General features: G+C 52.3%; 3 protein-coding genes across 3 annotated transcripts; 2 read left to right on the forward strand and 1 right to left on the reverse strand.

Moving 5' to 3' along the window:
• Positions 1–3,965: 3,965 nt before the first annotated feature.
• Positions 3,966–4,814, forward strand: UCRPA7_3519 (putative gamma-butyrobetaine hydroxylase protein; the record flags this gene model as incomplete). The annotated part of the gene is made up of 1 exon (XM_007916143.1): positions 3,966–4,814. The coding sequence occupies one exon, from the start codon at positions 3,966–3,968 to the stop codon at positions 4,812–4,814; it is 849 nt and encodes a 282-aa protein (XP_007914334.1).
• A 2,128-nt stretch (positions 4,815–6,942) lies between these two features.
• UCRPA7_3520 (hypothetical protein) lies at positions 6,943–7,885 on the reverse strand (the record flags this gene model as incomplete). Its single annotated transcript, XM_007916152.1, has 3 exons — positions 6,943–7,439; positions 7,516–7,788; positions 7,861–7,885. 3 exons carry the CDS (start codon positions 7,883–7,885, stop codon positions 6,943–6,945), a joined length of 795 nt encoding a protein of 264 aa, XP_007914343.1.
• Positions 7,886–13,977: 6,092 nt separating this feature from the next.
• On the forward strand, positions 13,978–16,122 carry UCRPA7_3521 (putative dipeptidyl peptidase protein; the record flags this gene model as incomplete). Its single annotated transcript, XM_007916121.1, has 3 exons — positions 13,978–14,079; positions 14,197–14,960; positions 15,018–16,122. The coding sequence occupies 3 exons, from the start codon at positions 13,978–13,980 to the stop codon at positions 16,120–16,122; spliced, it is 1,971 nt and encodes a 656-aa protein (XP_007914312.1).
• Between the last annotated feature and the right edge of the window lie 1,874 nt (positions 16,123–17,996).

Consider the following 17,996-nt stretch of genomic DNA (forward strand, 5'->3'; position numbering starts at 1 on the left):
TGTTGTTGTTCTTGGTGAAGAAGACGCGATACGATGATACGGAAGGAAGGCGCGACAAGGGACGGACGGAAAGAGCGAAGGCTCACCCAAAGATATAAATGACGAATTCGTCAAATGCGTAAGGAGCGTGTGGAAGCCAAAAATCGACCGACGACTGAAGGTGAGGGTGGAAAGGAGAGACAGGATGAGGTAAGGTAGGGAGAGAACGAGCGAGGGCGGCCGAGATAAATGAGCGAGATGAATGCAAAGGGAAAGGCCAGAACAATGGGCGACTGGCCCTAACGGAAGGGGAAAGGAGGGCCGCGTAGAAAGAGATTGCAGGGCACCACCACTCCCCGAGCCAGCGGCCTTTGTCACTCCCCACACAAAGAATGCGGGCGAGCGACTTTGTTGTTCCAAGCAGCCAATGTTATTGGCGAAATGAGATAAGGGGGGATCCACTCCAAAAACAGACGGTCGTGCCTTCCACACCAAGAAAACACCAAGGCCACCAAGGCCACCAAGGCCACCACGCCAGTGCGCCTCTTGCGACTTACCTAATGCGGTGTTTGTGTACCAATTGGGGAGGCACGAGTGGAGCACGGCCGATGGATGATGCCTGAGGCGTCAGGGTGACGAGGAGGGCGTTCTGGGTGTTTTGCAGGGTCTGGGCCAGAGTTGACGGCGCTGAACACCACCAAGAGAGAAGAGAGAGTCCAACGCACTCACGGAGAGCCTGTGAATGCCTGGCTCGCCCTAGGTTCTGCTGTACCGCCCGCCGGCGTACGTGTAGTCTGTAGAGCAGTTTCAGGGATTAGGTCATGATTTCGAGGCCTGACTTGGCCCATTTTTCGTGATTCGCAGCCACCCGTTGGCTCTCGCGTGTGCTCACTGCCCTGGCGGAGCGCTGGCTGGCCGAGTCCAGTCCACCACAATCCACTCTCTCGCCCACTCGCTTCAGTGGGCTCACTGGCTCTGTTCCTGTTTTTTTCCCTTTTCCCTCTTGGTCTGCCGCATGCGTGACCGGCTAAGCTGATGGATGGGTGGATGAGGGATGCCACCCGCTGGCACTGGACTGGCAGGCGCCGCTTGGCTAATCAGAATGGATGATTTCGTCGTCGACTGAGCTACGTAGTCTGGTAGTGTACATGTAGAGCTAATCAAAGCTCTGGAATGCATTCCACGGTTCCCTGCCACTCCGGCTCTTGGACGCCAAGGAGACCGCTTGGGCGGTTGCACTACGGCTGCACTACGCTGTGCCTGCATGCGCGCCGGCCCACACCGCCCCTTTCCAGACTTTCTACTGGCTGCTTCATCTGCTCCATCCCAGCAAGCCCGCTCGTCACTCCACCTGGGGGACCGCCGACTGGGATCCGCTGGATCCACTGGAGCCCACTGGAGCCCACTGGGATCGCGAACGCATCTTGCTCTGGAGTCTGGCTCCTTCATTCTCCCCTCTGGCTCTGGGGGCTGCCAAACACCAAACCCCTCCACCGGACCACGGCGCGGTGCTGCTGCCAGCAAACCAGCCAGAACGGTCCTAGCACTACTGCATAGTAGGTAGTACTGTACAGCATAGTAAAGTAGGGCACCACAGCAGAATGCGCTGCAGGAATGAGCTGGCAAGTGCCGACTGTGGTTCGCCGATGTGATGGTGCGCTCTTTTCTGTCCCGCTACAGCAGCTTGAGTGCTTCCGGCGAAAGTCACAGACCACCCGCAGACACGTGTGCAGCACAGCAGCACAGCAGCACAAGCAGCACCGCCCGCCAGTGGATGCGCTGGGTGGTTCCGCGACGGTGGAGCACGATGGGGTTCTGGCTTGCGTGTCCTCCCCCTCTATCAACGAGTTTCTCACCTGAACCTGCATCTCACTGGATGATACTGTACAGTACAGTGCATTGCGCCGAAACAAACAAAAAAAAAAAGACGCACAAACAGCGGAGAAAGGTTGGCAGTACGAACTGCGGCGGAACAAGAAACAAGAAAAATCCTCGTGGTGGAGGGTGGCAGAGTTTTCGTGCCTGACGATCACCGGACACAGCCAGCGAACCAGAGGCCTGGGATGCCATCTTGCGACTGCTCGAATTACGTCCATCAATTCCAGTGTCGGGCCGCGTGGTTGCATTGCCAAAACAATGAATGAATGACCAGTGAAGCGTGACAAGCGGGCGCCCCCCAGACTCCGGTGGCTTCGACAGCCAGCGCCAGCCAGCGAGAGGGCGATCGATCGCCGTTTCAACGTTGATCCGCGCCCACAAAGTGCTCACTGTCATGTCAGCCAGCCACCAAGCTTTTTGACAAAACCCCGGGAGCATATCCTGATCTGCTGTCGCTCCCCAAAAGTCTATCTGGTGGGCGTGTAGCGTACCCGGCCGGGCGACCGATCCCAGCGCCGGGTGTGGCAGACACGCGAGACAGATGACGACGATCGATTCACTTTCTCTACCGCATGCACTGCTTCATCAATGGAAAAGATGGCGTTCACCGTTTCTGTCTTTATTTACGCCTCCTGGTCACCAGGACTGTAAAAACACAACGACTCCCCAGTTTAACCAACCCCCTGAATAAATCTTGACCTTCGGCAAAAGGCATGATGGAAGGGGCGTACTAGCCGAATGATAAGGCCTAGTCATGTGACTCATTGCATGACAAAGTCAGGTGACCTTCACGATCACGTGCTGTCCTATGAGACCAGGCGGCCGAGGCAATCGGTCAATATCTTTCTTTCTGTGTGAGGCCGATGCGATGCGTTCCCATTTTCAAGATATCATACCTGTTCAACAACCCAATTCCACTCACCAATTTGCAATATCCGCAGATTGAGGAGCTCTTGAGTTCTAATTTTGCCTCTTCTCGCTTCCCGCTATCAAGCAATGTCTTATCTGTTTCATCGAAAGAGTCAGGGTTCACATAGTAAAGAAGGACAGGCTGGCGAGGTGAGATGGTAGGCAGGTCGGTGGCAGGTCTGGGGATGGTGGGGCATGAGCCGAGCTTCAACCTCCAAGCTCCAGCTCCCCCTCTCCCGTGCCCCCGTTCAGCCGACAACCACCGCGGCCTCCACGACACGTGTGGCATCGTTGAGCCGTCGATCTATTGACATCTAATCTGATGAATGGAGCTGCAGCTCGCCTTCCATCATTGAGCGCACTCTATCCCCTCGCGATAAATGAGACTCGGCCAACTTCGACCCGTTGATTTCCCCCAAACGACCGACCGAACGTGCCCTTTTCAAGCTCGCATGCGTGAACCCCTCCTGTCCTTGATCGCGAAACGAACGACAATACAATAAGCGATCTAGAAAATGTCGTGGCCTCGTCTGCGAGCCACTGCTTCGGGGCTCCGGAATGCGCCAAACGCCGCCTTGCTGGCGCAACGCTTGCCATGCCATGCGTCATCCCGACAAGCCAGCACTCGGCGGCTAGACTCATCACTTGCAAACATGTTCAAGTTCCAGTTACGAAGCTTGACTGGTTTGGCAAAGCCCATCACTTATGTCTCCCAGGCTGAGATATTTGATGGTACAAAGCCCAGGATTCCCAGGAAAAAGAAAACGCCCAGTTACAAGAAGAACAAACAAGAGCATCCACAACCCACTGAAATCATAAGTGCAGATGATAACAAGCACAACTTATGTCTAAGCTTTGAGAAGCCGCACGAAACCGTAGCCATCCCAAAACTGTGGCTCCGGGATGCATGTACCTGCCAGTCTTGTGTCAGCCCATCTTCCGGTCAGAAAACCTTTGCAACGACCGATGTACCTCTCAGCCCCGAAGTCGCTAAATCCAACGTCACCTCCAATGGAGATCTTGAAGTCACATGGGCCAACGACTTCCGGGATGGACAGAATCACGATTCGTTATATACAGCAGAGTTTCTCAACAGGTACGTTTTGAGACCTCAACCACCGCCGCAAAACCTACCCAGATCGTTATGGAACAAATCACAACTGGAGACCGTCTTGAGCCCAATCACCTACGCTGAGTGGATGTCTGGTGGTGAAACCTTTGTCCGTGCGTTCTTTGACTTGATCCGCTACGGTATTATCTTCCTGCGAGACGTTCCCCTTGAGGAAACGTCTGTCGAGGAGATCGCCAAGCAGATTGGTCATCTTCAATCAACATTTTATGGACTGACCTGGGACGTCATCTCGAAGCCTGAAGCAGAGAATGTTGCCTATACCAATGTATTTCTGGGGCTTCACCAAGATCTAATGTACTGGAATGACGTGCCCAAGATTCAAATTCTTCACTGCCTGGAGAATAGCTGCGAGGGAGGCGATTCGATATTCAGTGACGGTCTCAGAACTGCCTTGGAGATCCAGGCGACGAACAGGCAATACTTCACTATTCTGAGAAAGGTGCGCGTTCCGTATCACTACGATATCGCACCGCACAAATATAGACGCGACCGCCCAGTCATCGCCACCGGTTCGGGCAATCGGAAGCGCAATGCGAGACACGCGATTCGGGATGTTTACTGGTCTCCACCATTCCAAGCGCCCTTCTTCGCTTTGAAAGAAGTGCCGGGTCTCTTCGTTCCAGGCAAAGAGGAGCAGAAGGTCTGGCATGCGGCCGCGAAGGTCTTCAAAGACGGCATTGAGGCCCCGGAGAACGTGTTCCAGTATAAAATGAAGCCCGGGGATTGCGTCCTGTTCGACAACAGAAGGGTCTTCCACGGCCGCCGTGAGTTTGACACTTCTTCTGGGAAGCGCTGGCTCAAGGGCGGATATATCAGTAGTGAAGTTCTCCACAGCAAGGCCTCGTCCCTTAAGGAAGCTGGTCTGATGCCGGTCGAGTCACCTTCGCGGGAGAGTTTCAAGCTTGAGACAGTCTAGTATTGATCAAGGCAGACGCCAGGCACTCCAGATATTAGACAATAAATTAGTAAAACTCCGGTCTGTACCTCATTGATCATATACCTGATTAGGTGAATATATCTCCATGTGACAAGGTGCCATGTCTACACTCTCAATATACAGCTTTCAAGGGAGATCTACAGGCTGTGCGCCTCGATTAGATCACTCAAGTGAGGATGTCAACTGCATGAGAGCGTCAAGCATGGATGAAGGAGGCAGTCGTCGCCATCCCCACATGCTTCATCGTGCTCAGCATAACACTGCTTCCAGCCTAGTTTGCGTCCTGGGAAGACTTAAAGCGTTCTGAAGCGTCCTGTCGCAACGTAAGCTGACGGCCACCTCGGACTCGGGCACGTCGCATCACTGGTCAATGCTTTACGCTGACTGCTTTGGACCTGGACGAATGAGCTCCTCGCCTGGCGACCATCTAGGTTTCTGGATATTCGGAATATCAAGTCCAGCGGAGCTGCTTCGTTCATCCAGTCCGCTGGAGAAAGGATCGAACAATACCGCAAAGGGAACCAAGGGCCGTGTATGATACGCTGATACAACCATATGCAATGATGTCTGAGAAGTAGGTGATCTATTGCGTGTCAGAGAAGCGCATTTGTAGCACACATTAAGCTTCCCGAAAAAAGAAGGTCCGGGATATCGCCTAGTCACGCTCTAAACCGGAGGTCAGGCTGGCCCGTCGGAGGATCAGTGGTCGATATATGATCTCTGACCACCCGCGCGAGGGCATTCTAGTTCCTTTGCTTCTCAATTACAGAATTAATCCATGTGTTGGGGTTGGCAGACCCCTTTTCGGGTCTAGGTCGGCCCCGTTTTCAGACCCGCAGAACCCCCGTTCGAGGTACCTACACCGGAGACCATTTGTACTTCGCACAGTACCATGGACTTGAGGACAACCTCATGCTGCGCCCGCGCCCCGGCTACTGCATTATGATAGCCAGAAGCCCGGGTCACCAGCGAACACAGCCAAGAACGGGCTGCCCGTAGCATTTAAAGTCAGTCACGCCAGCAGAGTGCTGTCATGCTGATTAAAAAATAAAAAATAAAACCCAAATTGTGTCCGACTCTTTACTCAACCATTCACTTCGATCGCGTTGCGTACCACAGTATTATCCTAAACACGCACTGTGGAAAGGTACTATGGAGTTTGATCAAGCCAGGATTGAACCAGCGCCAACTTCGCGACGACGAGACTCCAGAGCCTGAGCCGTGGCAACCCCAGGAACTAGAAAACCGCTGGGCGCGCGGAAACGCTCGACGACCATTGCCCCCTAACCACTCGGACAATCACAAGATTAGCCTCTTTCGCTTGTAACAACGATGGCAAGGCTTCTGCGACAAGATGGGCAGGCGGGGGGAGTGGAAAGCCATACTAAAGACTCTGACGTTTGACAACAAAGGCCTTGGCGAGTCTTTCATACGATATCTCATGCGAGAATCTGACCTTCGTCGGACCAGGGGCGCGATTAACTCAGAGAACTCGATTCGAGTGTACACGAGGACACTTGGAGGGCTCTATGGACTGGCCCAAGGTCGCGGAATGCTACAGTTACCTGTGATGAGTCATGTCACGTGCACTTGAGGTCCTGGCAACTTCAAGTTTCCTCTCAGATTGACACTTCCACATAACGTCTGACTCGACGGTTCTCCATGATAATGGCCTAGATTTCAGATTCCCGGTGATCTACCAAGCTTAAACCTCTGACTATGCTCGAGAAGGGGTTCGGCATATTACATTGTCGCCGACCTTTGGTATCCTCCCACATAGTCGATACCACCGGCTGGGCGTTTGGAGCAAGTGCAGGAGCTGCAAGAATGGGGCACGATGGGAAGCTGGCTTGCGGCGGCCTGGAAAAGCGCGTGCGTAGAAAAGGTTGGAGACCAAAGAGCCTTGTGAGAGATGGAAGAGATGACCAGGCTTGTGATGCTCTTGCATTTCCGCTGCCGAAACCTCTCTGCGTCACACCCTGCCATCTACAACACCGGTGGCCACATGTGTCCGCCCAGGTCGTCTCAGGGCCTGCTAGGCCCAAAAGATATCGTGAAAGCCTAGTGGAATCGCGACGTGTAGCAGGATCTCGACGTTTGCATCCGCTCAGACGGCCAACCCGACGAATACGACCAGCACGGCAGCGTACGCCAGTGTGCCGGCGATAACATCTGCTGGCTTCTCCATCCGCCAGGCCAGGAGCGTACCGAATACGACGACAAAAGCAGTCGTCGTGATGAGGCAAGTGTTCCGCGTCTTGTGGAGGACCATGATCCACATGGGCGCCAACAGGAAGCCGGCGCCGAGAATAGCGAACCCGAGCCGCTCGAGGAAGGCGCCGTACCACGTCTTCCGGATGCTGGCGTGCCGCGTGCCGCCGATCGGGTTCCTCTGTGCCTCCCACGACTTCGAGAAGGGTCCCGTCCCGAGCGGCATCACGGCGTCCAAGGCGTGGAACTCCTCGTCGGTCTGCCATGCGTTTCGGACGAACGCGGCCCGCTGCATAATCTCGTCGTCTGTCAGCCGCTCCGCCGAGACATCGAACGGGTCACTGGCGCGTTGGCTGCATTCGGTCATGAAGTCATAGTCGCGTACCGCCTGGACTTTTCCTCGTCGGGGGAGACTCAGCCACCGCTTTCACGATTACTTTTCCTGAACGGTTTTGGGCTTTGCGCTTACTGTACTCCTTCAGGTTCGCCTCCCAGTCGACCGGGGTCCGAGGGTCGATCCTCATGTCGACGATGCTCTTGACGAGCCGGCACTGAAGCTCTCGGAGGCGCATGCGCTGCAGCTCGGCGAAGCTCATGTGCAGGTGGCGATCTCCGATGTCGTTCTTGTCGCGCGTCTTCTGCGACCTCTTGTCGGGCTCGCCTTGGATCCTCGAGACGAGGTTCTCGATGTGTCGGCTGAGCACCCATGGCTTTGGGTTGCTGAAATCGAGCGGGATCTGGGCTAGATTATCGATATCAGGACTAAGCCGGATTCACTGGATATGCAGAGATACCGCTTCTGGGTTCAAGATACCTCCCAAATATCGATCCAGGTCCATTCTAGTCGTACCGATTTGGTGCGGAGAGCAAGGTCTCTAGAGGTAAGGTGTATATACGCCACGGACACGAGTTGGCACAACGCCAACTACGCTTGCGATCTTGCTGTATTGGTACTTTACGTCTACCGTCCTGTCCGTGGTGAATAATTGGGAGGACTGTTGGGCTCTAAATAATGCGAGCGGGGAATCGGGCAGGGAGGATGTCGAACCGCGGAGACCTCGAGTTCTTGTTCCGCGCCGGCTTAGTTGCTAACGGGTTGCAGTGCAGCCGGCCGGATGGCGCCGATCCGATGCCTGCCAACCAGGGCGCGACAACTGCATATGGCTGCAGGCATAGACGCCCTGTATCCAGTCAGTGGCTGAGCCCATATGCATCCCACCGCCCTCTTCATGTTCAGCTCTCAAGGGTATGCAGTATTATGCTCCGCAGCCATTCGCTAATTCGGAAACACCCACCCAATACGAAGTAATACCAGCGCGAAACTCGCGAAATTCACAAAACACCCCAGGCTCTTCTCTCCCTCTCATCTGTCATCCTCACTCCATCCGTGTTGGAAATCACCTATCAGAAACCCGTCATGTCTGTCTTTTCACACGCATCCGTCACCATCAACGACGGAACCGCTACCGTGCGCCTTACCTTCGTTTCCGACAAGGTAGCGGAGCAGTACGAGACCTTGTCTGGTAAGGCATGGAGGCAGGAAAGAGCAACGGACCGCCATGTGACGCGCGTAGCGGCCGGCTACGGCGGCTTCCGAGCGTACCGGGACGCCTTTTGCCTGACGTTCAACTCGCCTGATGCAGCCAATCGGTGGCTTGCCAAGCAGAATGGGACGCTGTGGACCCTAGACTACAGGGAGCCGGAAGACGGCTGGGGGGAGAAGACGAGCGTGAGCCTACGCAACGGGATCAGCTACCAGGACCTCGGCATGCGGAAGCCCGGGGCGAGGAGTGTCAACGGCAAGATGGAGAGGAACAAGAGCAGGGTGTTGAAGAAGGGGAAGCAGTCCGATTCTGAGGACCGGTCTGACACTGGCGGATACCTGAAAAGGGAGAAGGGGAGTCGGTGGACGCCGGAGTCATTATCGAGTTTCTCCTCGGACGCATCATCAGAACCCGAGAGGACGGAAAAGGTTGCCAGGGGTGGTAGTAGCCGAGGCTCCAAAAAGACGGCAACCAAAAACTCTGGGACTGGTGACGATTCTCGAGCGGAGCGCCTGGTTATCCCAGAGCCACGCGACGTACAGAGAGCAGTGAAGAGGAAGGCTTCTGAGTCTGATGCATTCTACTCTCTCCCTGGTTCTGATGCCGATTCGGAGGATGGTACCGATCCGGAGCCCGAGGACGTCCCGGGGCCTTCTGGGAGGGACAGGCGCAGGAGCAGGAGCAGAAGCCGGAGCCAGAGTAGGAGCGGGAGAAGGAGAATGAGTCCCGAAAATAACCAGAAGGAGAAGCAGGTGTTATTCATCACGTCTACCGGGGGATCGAACTCAAGGAAGCGTGTCAACTATACGAAACCCCCTCCCGCTCCCCCTGCCGGGTGGGTGACGCGTTTCAACAATCTCCCCAATGGCTCAGGAGTAAACGGCAGGAGGAGGAGGGGTAGCAATCCAGATGCAAGGGAGTCGTCTCATCACGACACTCCCGAACCTTCGAGCAGGCGGCTCACGGGTGCCCAGAGCGTGTTAAGGGATTCTATTTATCCTGACCCTCCTTTGCGGCGGGACACCTTGAATGGTCCCTACTTTATTGAGAGCAGGAGCAACACTGCCAGAGCGGGGCCGACCTCATCTCCTGCTGACCCTCCCGACGAAGTTTATGTTGTCGAGCGGTACCCGCGAGTTGAGAGAAGTCCAACACCAAAGAGGGGCGCAGATAAGAAGAGGATCCGGAGTATGGACAGGTATGAAGAATCCGCTTTCGTAGAAGTGGATCGCTCCAGCGCAGAAGATTCCTCCGCAAGCGACAGCGACTCCGTGTCACGGAGGGAACGAGGCAGCCGCGCCTCGAGGCCGCGGCCCAGGAGGGCAAGTAGTTATTCGGATTCGGAGGAGACTGAGGAATCTAGTGGAAAGAGGAGACGGTTCGTCAATCTTCGCAATATACTCAGCACACTTCCCGGAAACAGAAGGCGCAGGAAGAGGCGTAGTCAGCGGCGATGAGCGACGGGGAGTCGGCAACAATGTCCTCTGGGAAATACTCACAGAAATTGGCAGAGGAAGGCTTAGCGCAAAGGGCAGTCGGTAAATGATTGATTTTAGCTAACTTGAGTATCTCCTGTCTGTGTCAAGTGTTGGTGACATCAATACGAGGGTGTATCACGATCTGGGAGGGTCCTAGTTGCCTCATCCCACAACCTGTCCCGTTTCTCTTCATCGTTGAAGACTCCTTGGATCCTCTGCTGACTCCGTTCCCGACGATTCCACGTCGACATCAGCACTAGACTTCTGTGACTTCGAGATGAGCCTCCCGATGTCGACAGTTCGGGCCTGGGCCCCGGAGCTGTTCAGCAGGATGTCAAAGTACACGAGTGGATCTTCAGACGGATGGACCAAACGGAGCGGCGGCATAGTCGATACCACATTGAAAGTATAATGGTCTCGGCTATTGTCGTGATTAGTCGGGAGAAGGCGCCGTACGCCTATTCCGTCGATGGTAATCCTCGATCTACTGCTAACAAATGTCAGGCCAATGACGCGATAGGCATTGGTTCCGAAACTAATGATACCTCCGAAGCATTCAGCCAAGATATCCTGAAAATCGAAATCAACGGTCTAGAAGTAAGGACTCATTTTTTCTGATAACTAGGCTTCACTCAAATGTCTCTAGAAGGTTCATCCTAGCCCTAACTGAAAAGTGACGGATGGCACAAGAGTGCGCCCACGTCATGATAATGATGCATGTACGCCAACGAAAGGATTCATCGAATCGAACACAGTCGCCACTGACTGAATTGAAGTTGATGGATGTAGAACAATGATGTCCCGTTAACTTCCGACTACGGTCCCGATGCCAAGTCTACCATCAGACAACATGATCAGAATCTCAAATCGACTACTGAAGGGCAGAAAGACTGATGTCGCCCAACAATGATGAGTGAAACTCCAGACAAGAACTAGGCATTGAGCATCTTTACTCTACTACGCAAAGATCTATCGCTATCAACTGTGTTGCCAGCTACCAGCACAGTGTTTTAAACCCGATATGGGCTAGCCAGCCATCGGAAAGTGAAGGCAAGCCCTAAGAGCTGCCAGTCTCCGAGAGAGTCTATAAAAGTCGCACGATCTCAGCACATGATGCCTCAGCACTCGACTATACCAACATTATGCCTAGGCACTTCTTTATTTCGTCTCCCTGTTCTAGGACTTTCTCCATATCCTGTTTGGTTTGCTGGAACCGTCGTTAGGATACGTCACTAGTTTTCGACAAAGTAGCTGGTGCAATTCGATAATAGTCATTTACTACTCCTTAATCTCGTTCTTCGATTTTGCTACTTCGCACCAGTACATTCTACATCATCCCCAGCATGTCCCAGTGCGTGTATTTCTCTTGCTTGTGTCCGATCCATAGTACACCCCAGCAGCTATCGTCCGCTTCTCTACATTGTTGTTACGACAGCATCCTCGTCTGCTTATCGATCATCCTACACTTTGACCGTTAAAGTCAGACTGCGAGGCGAATCGTCTCCGAGGCTATTCGAGGCCTTACACGACGTTCTGCCGCTCACAATATATCATCTAAGGCTTCTTGAGATGGCCTGAAAGAGCGCAAATAGTCTGAAGTTCCCATTCCAATATGTGATGCATCAAGCTAGTCTATAATAAATAGATGCTCAACCAACCCATCCTCCTTCGTCTTTCCCCTCACATTCTCTATACGTATTCTATTCTTATGTCCTCTTCCATGATGCCTGCTTCCTCTGCCTCAGTTGTCACCTTCTTCTCTGATAAGCGAACTAGCCATAATCCGCTTAATTAGACGCGTTTCCAAGTCCTTAACCCAGGTATCGCAAGCACCCTCGATGACATAGTCCACCAAGCGGCCCCATGAGTGTGAAGGCTGTGATAGGTTCGTGTAGACCACTGTTCCGCCCTTCTTCCGGACTACACTTACAAACATACAAGCTAACTTCTTCGGACCAGACACACGCAGACTTATACCAAGCACAAGAAAGAGGTCTGGACCGGCTGCTAAGTCCTTTTGGACGATCTCTACGATTGTTTCTCCATTGCTGTGGTCCACGCCTAGTAATGCCACGTCTGGTAAAAGGCAGCCTATTGGGGTTGGCCGGAGGCAGTTCCTCAGCCTCTCCTGGCGTGAAAGGCGGCATTTCGGACGAATGATATCAGTTCCAGCATGTATAGTCGCCTCATAGTCATTCCACTCAGACGCTTTACGGCAAATATAGCACCGCAAGTGATCAAGGGAACCGTGAAGTAAAATGCAGTTTGCAGCAGTCGATGTCGGTTTGCAGGCCTGCTTTAGCTTCTAGCATATCAATATTCTGAGTATAGCAACGGAGAAGCTGACCCCTGTGGCATAAGGTACAAATGAATTAGTGTGTCGCCGTAGGTTCTACTTGAATTGCTCGCTGACGAAGCTCTAAGGCGACTGACAATAGCCTCGATCTCTTCTCAAGGTGCCTAAGAGCATCACTAGAAAAGATTTCATCCTTCCCATAGAGTCCTGTTCCTGACCAGAAGTGCTATACCAGTCAGAAAGGAAGATGAACGCGGACCATTGTCAACATACCGGGATGTTCGCTACTATACTAACACCAGCGCCTATGACCACCACTACCTTCTTGGCTAGACTGAGGGCAACAGCAATACTTTGCAAGTCATGATTGAAGTACGAATCAACGTGATGCACCTTTAGACTCATGGTGAATGGTGTTGAGATATACACATGGAATGATGACGTACTCTATGATATGTTCGGGAAAGAGAGGAAGAAGTTAGGAACGAAGCGTCGGGGGACCGCAGCCCATACTTATACTCAACGGCGAACTCGTCTATCCAATCACCTACCATTCTTCATGATAATTTATGGCTGGCTCTTTACCAGGGGGTGAATTCTGCCTTAACAACAGCAGGGGCCCACAGCATTCATCTCAAGTATGTATTATAGGGTGTCCGCATATCGAAAGAGGCGTGGCCGTCTGGTCTACGTCTCGTGTTAGGGGGCTGCCGCCTGAGAACACATAAAGGGGCTAAGTGTTCTCCCTCCAGGGACTGTCATCTCTTACCATACCACGCACCTTCCAACACCTATTGAGATCTCTCCCGAATCGGCGAAACAATGGCTCAGGTTCCTGATACAAATCCAAACAAAGACGACTCAGAGACTCCTATGATGCAAGACGAGTCGGTTTACGTCAACACGACTGATCATCCACTGAATGAATCAGCGTAATACCACATGCCTCCCCAATTACTATTATAGCTTTAGTTATCCGCTTAGATATTCTAGTTGTTATAACGTTTGTATTGTCGAATTGTTTCTGATTCTAACGTGCCTTTATAGATAGCCTCCTAATGCGTTGGCTAGATGACTAGGACCCATTGTCGACTACGAGTGTGTCAGCCACCGTCTTTATATCCGAATTAGCTGTCATTATGGTGGGGACACGCTGCGTGTGTGGCGATGTTTCACTATAACAATCACTAGATCGGCTCCTACTTTAACGATTGGATAAATGATTGAATGAATGATCGAATAAATGGTCAGTTCCGATCCAGTCTCCTCTCCATATTTTATTCTGTATCTGGATAGAGTCCCGTGAGGTACAGTGAGGTTCGGAAGCGGTGACCTTCAGCCAGGTACCCAGCCCGCCACCGGTAGTGCTGGCGATACAATCACGTGATGTCGACCGGCCAGTCAGGAACCGGGGCCGTCGACCCCAACACATGGATTACAGTGATACAGGCTCTGCCGTGCCGATTCGTGATAAGAACACGGGTCGTCCTGAATCCTTCGGATTCTTGAACTATCTCAGGCGCGGGGTAGAATTGTGACATCGCCAGCATCATCAGCAACCCCGCCTTCGCACCTTTGACTCATATGAAGGAAAACTGACAGCCGTCGAGAAGATGGTTACAAAAACGGTTGCTAAGTATGGCGAGTGGAAGAGTGAGATCAGCATTGAGGCGGCGACCGCTGGAAGTCTGGCGCTAACATCTCCCCGCACTGACGTGAGTGAAGAAGAGCTTCCTTTCGACACGGCCTTGGTAAACGGGATTCACTCGCCTCCATTGCAGTCTCCTGGGGACTCATAATCCTGTTTGATGCATTTACTGATACGCTTTTAGTTCCGCACAGGGCGAGCATTCTTTCTTGAATCCAAGCCCACTGGTGCGTACAGCATCGTCGAGGTGCTTCCGGGCGGGGAGCTGAAATATGTCTTGCCGGAGCCGTGGAGCGCCAGTACCATTGTGTATGAGTATGGCGGCCTGCCCTACGCTGTCTTGCCATCCAAAGAAGGCGAGAATTTGCGGATTGTCTTCTCAGATGCCAAGGATACCTCATGTAACCTGCTCGACGTTGATGCGGGTACAGTGAAGACCCTCGCGAAGGCACCTCACCTCCGCTATGCCGACTTTGGCCCGCACCCTGAAACCCCTTGGGTGCTGGCAATCCAGGAAGACCACTCAAACCCGGAGCCCAAGGACGTCAAGGATTACATTGTCGCGATCAATATCAAGACGGCCGAAGTGAAGAGGATCGTCGAGGGCGCCGACTTTTACAAGTACCCACGATTCAGTCCAGACGGCAAGAAAGTGAGCTGGGTCGAGTGGGATCATCCCGACTTGCCATTCCTGAACGCGAAGCTTTATTGGGCAGACTTCAATGATGATGGGTCCGTCGGGAAGCCTGAACTCGTCGCCGGAGAAGACGGCCAACTGGTGGGCGAGACGAGCTGGTCGCCAGATGGTACGCTGTATTTCACGCAGGAGAAGACCGGCAGCAACTATCGGCAGCTGTTCCGCATCAAACCAGGGGAGAAGGAACACCCGCTCAAGCTTAAGGGCTTGGAGAATGTAGAACTTGGAGATGCGTCGTTCTTTATTGGACCGTAAGCTGGTGTCTGCCGCGGAGCCTGATATTGAATCCGAAAAGCTAACAATGGCAGGCAATCGTTTGTTTTTCTATCCGATATGTCAATGATCTTGACTTATTGCGACAATGGCGCTTATAACACAGTTCACGTCGACCTAAATACTGAAGAGTGGACGGCTCTTGACGTCCCACTCCCGGACATGCGTTTCGACGTCCTCGCTGCCTTGTCCTCGACTTCATTCTTAATCATCGGCAGCGGATATGCCGTTGCCCAGGCCGTGTACCGATACGACCTTGACTCGAAACTTAAGGCCACAGAGACCAAACTACGTAGCTCAACTACTCATTCATTCCCATCCAATATCTTCTCCATCCCGGAGCATCTTGAGGTCCCTTCCAAGCATGAGCCAAAGCGAACCGTCCATGGCTTCTTCTGGCCCCCTCATAACCCCAAGTTCGCCGCGCCTGAGGGGACTCTTCCACCTTTGATCGTGAATCCTCATGGAGGACCTACAGGACACACCCCTCCAGGGGTGAAGATGATCGCTCAATTCTGGACCAGCCGTGGCTTTGCGTACTTCAGTATCAACTACACAGGGTCTTCCGGACACGGCAAGGCTTATCGCGAGGCACTTTACACACAGTGGGGCATCTTAGACCGCGATGATGTGCCAGAATGTATCGACTACCTAGCATCGACTGGCCGCGTGAATCGAAATCGAGTCGGCATCGAGGGAGGCAGTGCTGGCGGCTACAACGTCCTGCAGAGTCTAGTGTGGCATCCTGACGTGTTCGCGGGCGGCATCAGCCTGTGCGGCGTTAGTGACGTCAAGACGCTGGATGAGAAGACGCACAAGCTTGAGCTGCATTACCTCGAGAGTCTTCTCTTCACTCCAGACATGAGCAAAGATGAGCGCGACAGGATCTTCCGCGAGCGCAGCCCGGTGTTTCACGCCGAGCGCATCACCGCGCCGTTGCTGCTGATTCATGGCGAAAACGACACCGTGGTGCCCATTGCGCAGAGCTACGAGATTAAGCGAAGGATCGAGGAGCGTGGGGGAGATGTGGACATGTTGGTGTTACCGGCTGAGGGACATATGTTTAAGAAGGTTGAAAACTTGAAGTTGTATCTAGCAGCTGAGGTCAAATGGTGGGCGAAGACGTTGCTCAAAGAGTGATGGGGGCACGTTTCGGAAGGCAAACAAATTCAAAATCAGCCATATATATTGTTACTCGCATATCCGTCAAGTGCAGCGCGATAAACTGGGAAAGTTTCGTCTTCAACGCCCAACTAGAAGCTAGTGGGCACTGTTTTTCTCAAGAAATCTACCGACATCTCCTATGAAACATTCTCGTCCGTCAGCTCTGCCCAAGGCCTTAATTTGGGAGATGCGTTGGACCTTCGAAGCATTCGCACTTGATAGCTGAACGGCAAGGGTCATCGACCCTAGTGTATCACCAAAATATTCAAGGGAGTCATTCCTAGTGATAGAACTCCCCGCCACTATATGATTATCAAGCACACGTGTCAGTTGAACACGCGACTTAGATGGTCACTTTCATCTCCTTAAATGGCATTATTTCGTCGCAAAAGGTTATCTATCCCAAATCCCCTTGAAAGAGGGCAAGAGCCTGTTGAATAGTAGATTCTAGTCACTTGCTCCTCGGTGGACAATCCAGTGGTGCCTCTTTTTGTGTCATTGTAAACCATAATATCGGAGCAAGTGCGATCATGACCGCCTCCTCATGCGTTATAAAAACGGCATGTATCTGCGTAATGACGCGGCCTCATCGCAGGTTAGCCTGACAGCAACATGGGGGACCTTGGGTGAATAGTTGTTGACTTCCTTGTATAGGTATTCCTGGCATTAGTATATTGTTGTTTGTAGAGCCTCATGTCCCGAAAACGCAAGGCCTACGAGATACTTGATAGGTAGAGGAGATTACATTCTACCTAGACACCCCATGCACTCTAATGCGGCTGAGTCAGAACGCTTCAGCGCGATTGTACTTGACTGGTATGTGTATGACATGTGTTGCCTGTAGCGTAGAGAGTGGCGGGCTATCGAGATCATGGCTGCAACTACCTACCACAAGGCGCATCACTCGGGACTGGTCCAACCGGGACCTCGCCGCTCTGCATGCACACCAGTAACAAAGCATCAAAACTATACAATGCTGCACTCGTGAGCTTCTCAAGTCTTGTTGGAAATATATATATTTGTACAGTCTATTGATATAACGTGCCTGAACATCAAGTTCCCAAATCTAAATCTACCCTCCGAAATTTGAATCTATTGTCTATAGTCTAAAGGGTCAACCTTTGTGTAATTCGCCCTGTGATCTTGGCTGGGTCTTTGAAGCTTTCTTGGTGTCAACAAGCGCACAGCATTGATCGAGTACCTACGAAGCCAATCTTCGGTCCATATCTCAATATACGTGTTACCAAAGTCATTCCATCAGGAAGCCGAAGTCAAACAGAATGCATCGGTTTCGCCGAGAACCAAATGTTTTTCAGCCTAAAACTCTGATGCTTTACGGCGAGCACGATATCTTTTCTGTCATTATGGAGCATCTACTACCTTAAGGTTGCATCTATAGCTTATATAGTATCTACTGTTACATTTGTTCTCGATAGGAATCTGACATCTCCATATTATATGGCGAAATAATGTGGAGTATTAAATGCCATTATAAGACATGATTTCCTGTTTTCCATTTCAAGAGATGGGTATTTAGCTGATTGGTCATGGGACTCTTGAGCTTGGACCCCCTTTTTTCGGTGGTTGAAGAGATAGGATCTTGGTGGAGTAAGGTTGCACATTGGGATTGCGACAGTACTTGAGTCTCCACTCTCGAACAACATCATGATGGGTCCCGTTCCGTTGCTCGCTCTGCATATAATTGATCCTGACAATGAAGATTCAAAAAAGTACCCTTAGCAAATGAAATCTGAGAGTTGTATGAAATGTCTCAGGTTGTTTTTTTTCTGAAAGGCGTGTCTGTTATGGTGGGAGTCGTCTAATAAACACTTGTTGGACTTCGTTGAGTT

The sequence above is a fragment of the Phaeoacremonium minimum genome (assembly GCF_000392275.1).
Source record: "Phaeoacremonium minimum UCRPA7 unplaced genomic scaffold PA7_03_scaffold_288, whole genome shotgun sequence".
Classification (NCBI taxonomy): domain Eukaryota; kingdom Fungi; phylum Ascomycota; class Sordariomycetes; order Togniniales; family Togniniaceae; genus Phaeoacremonium; species Phaeoacremonium minimum.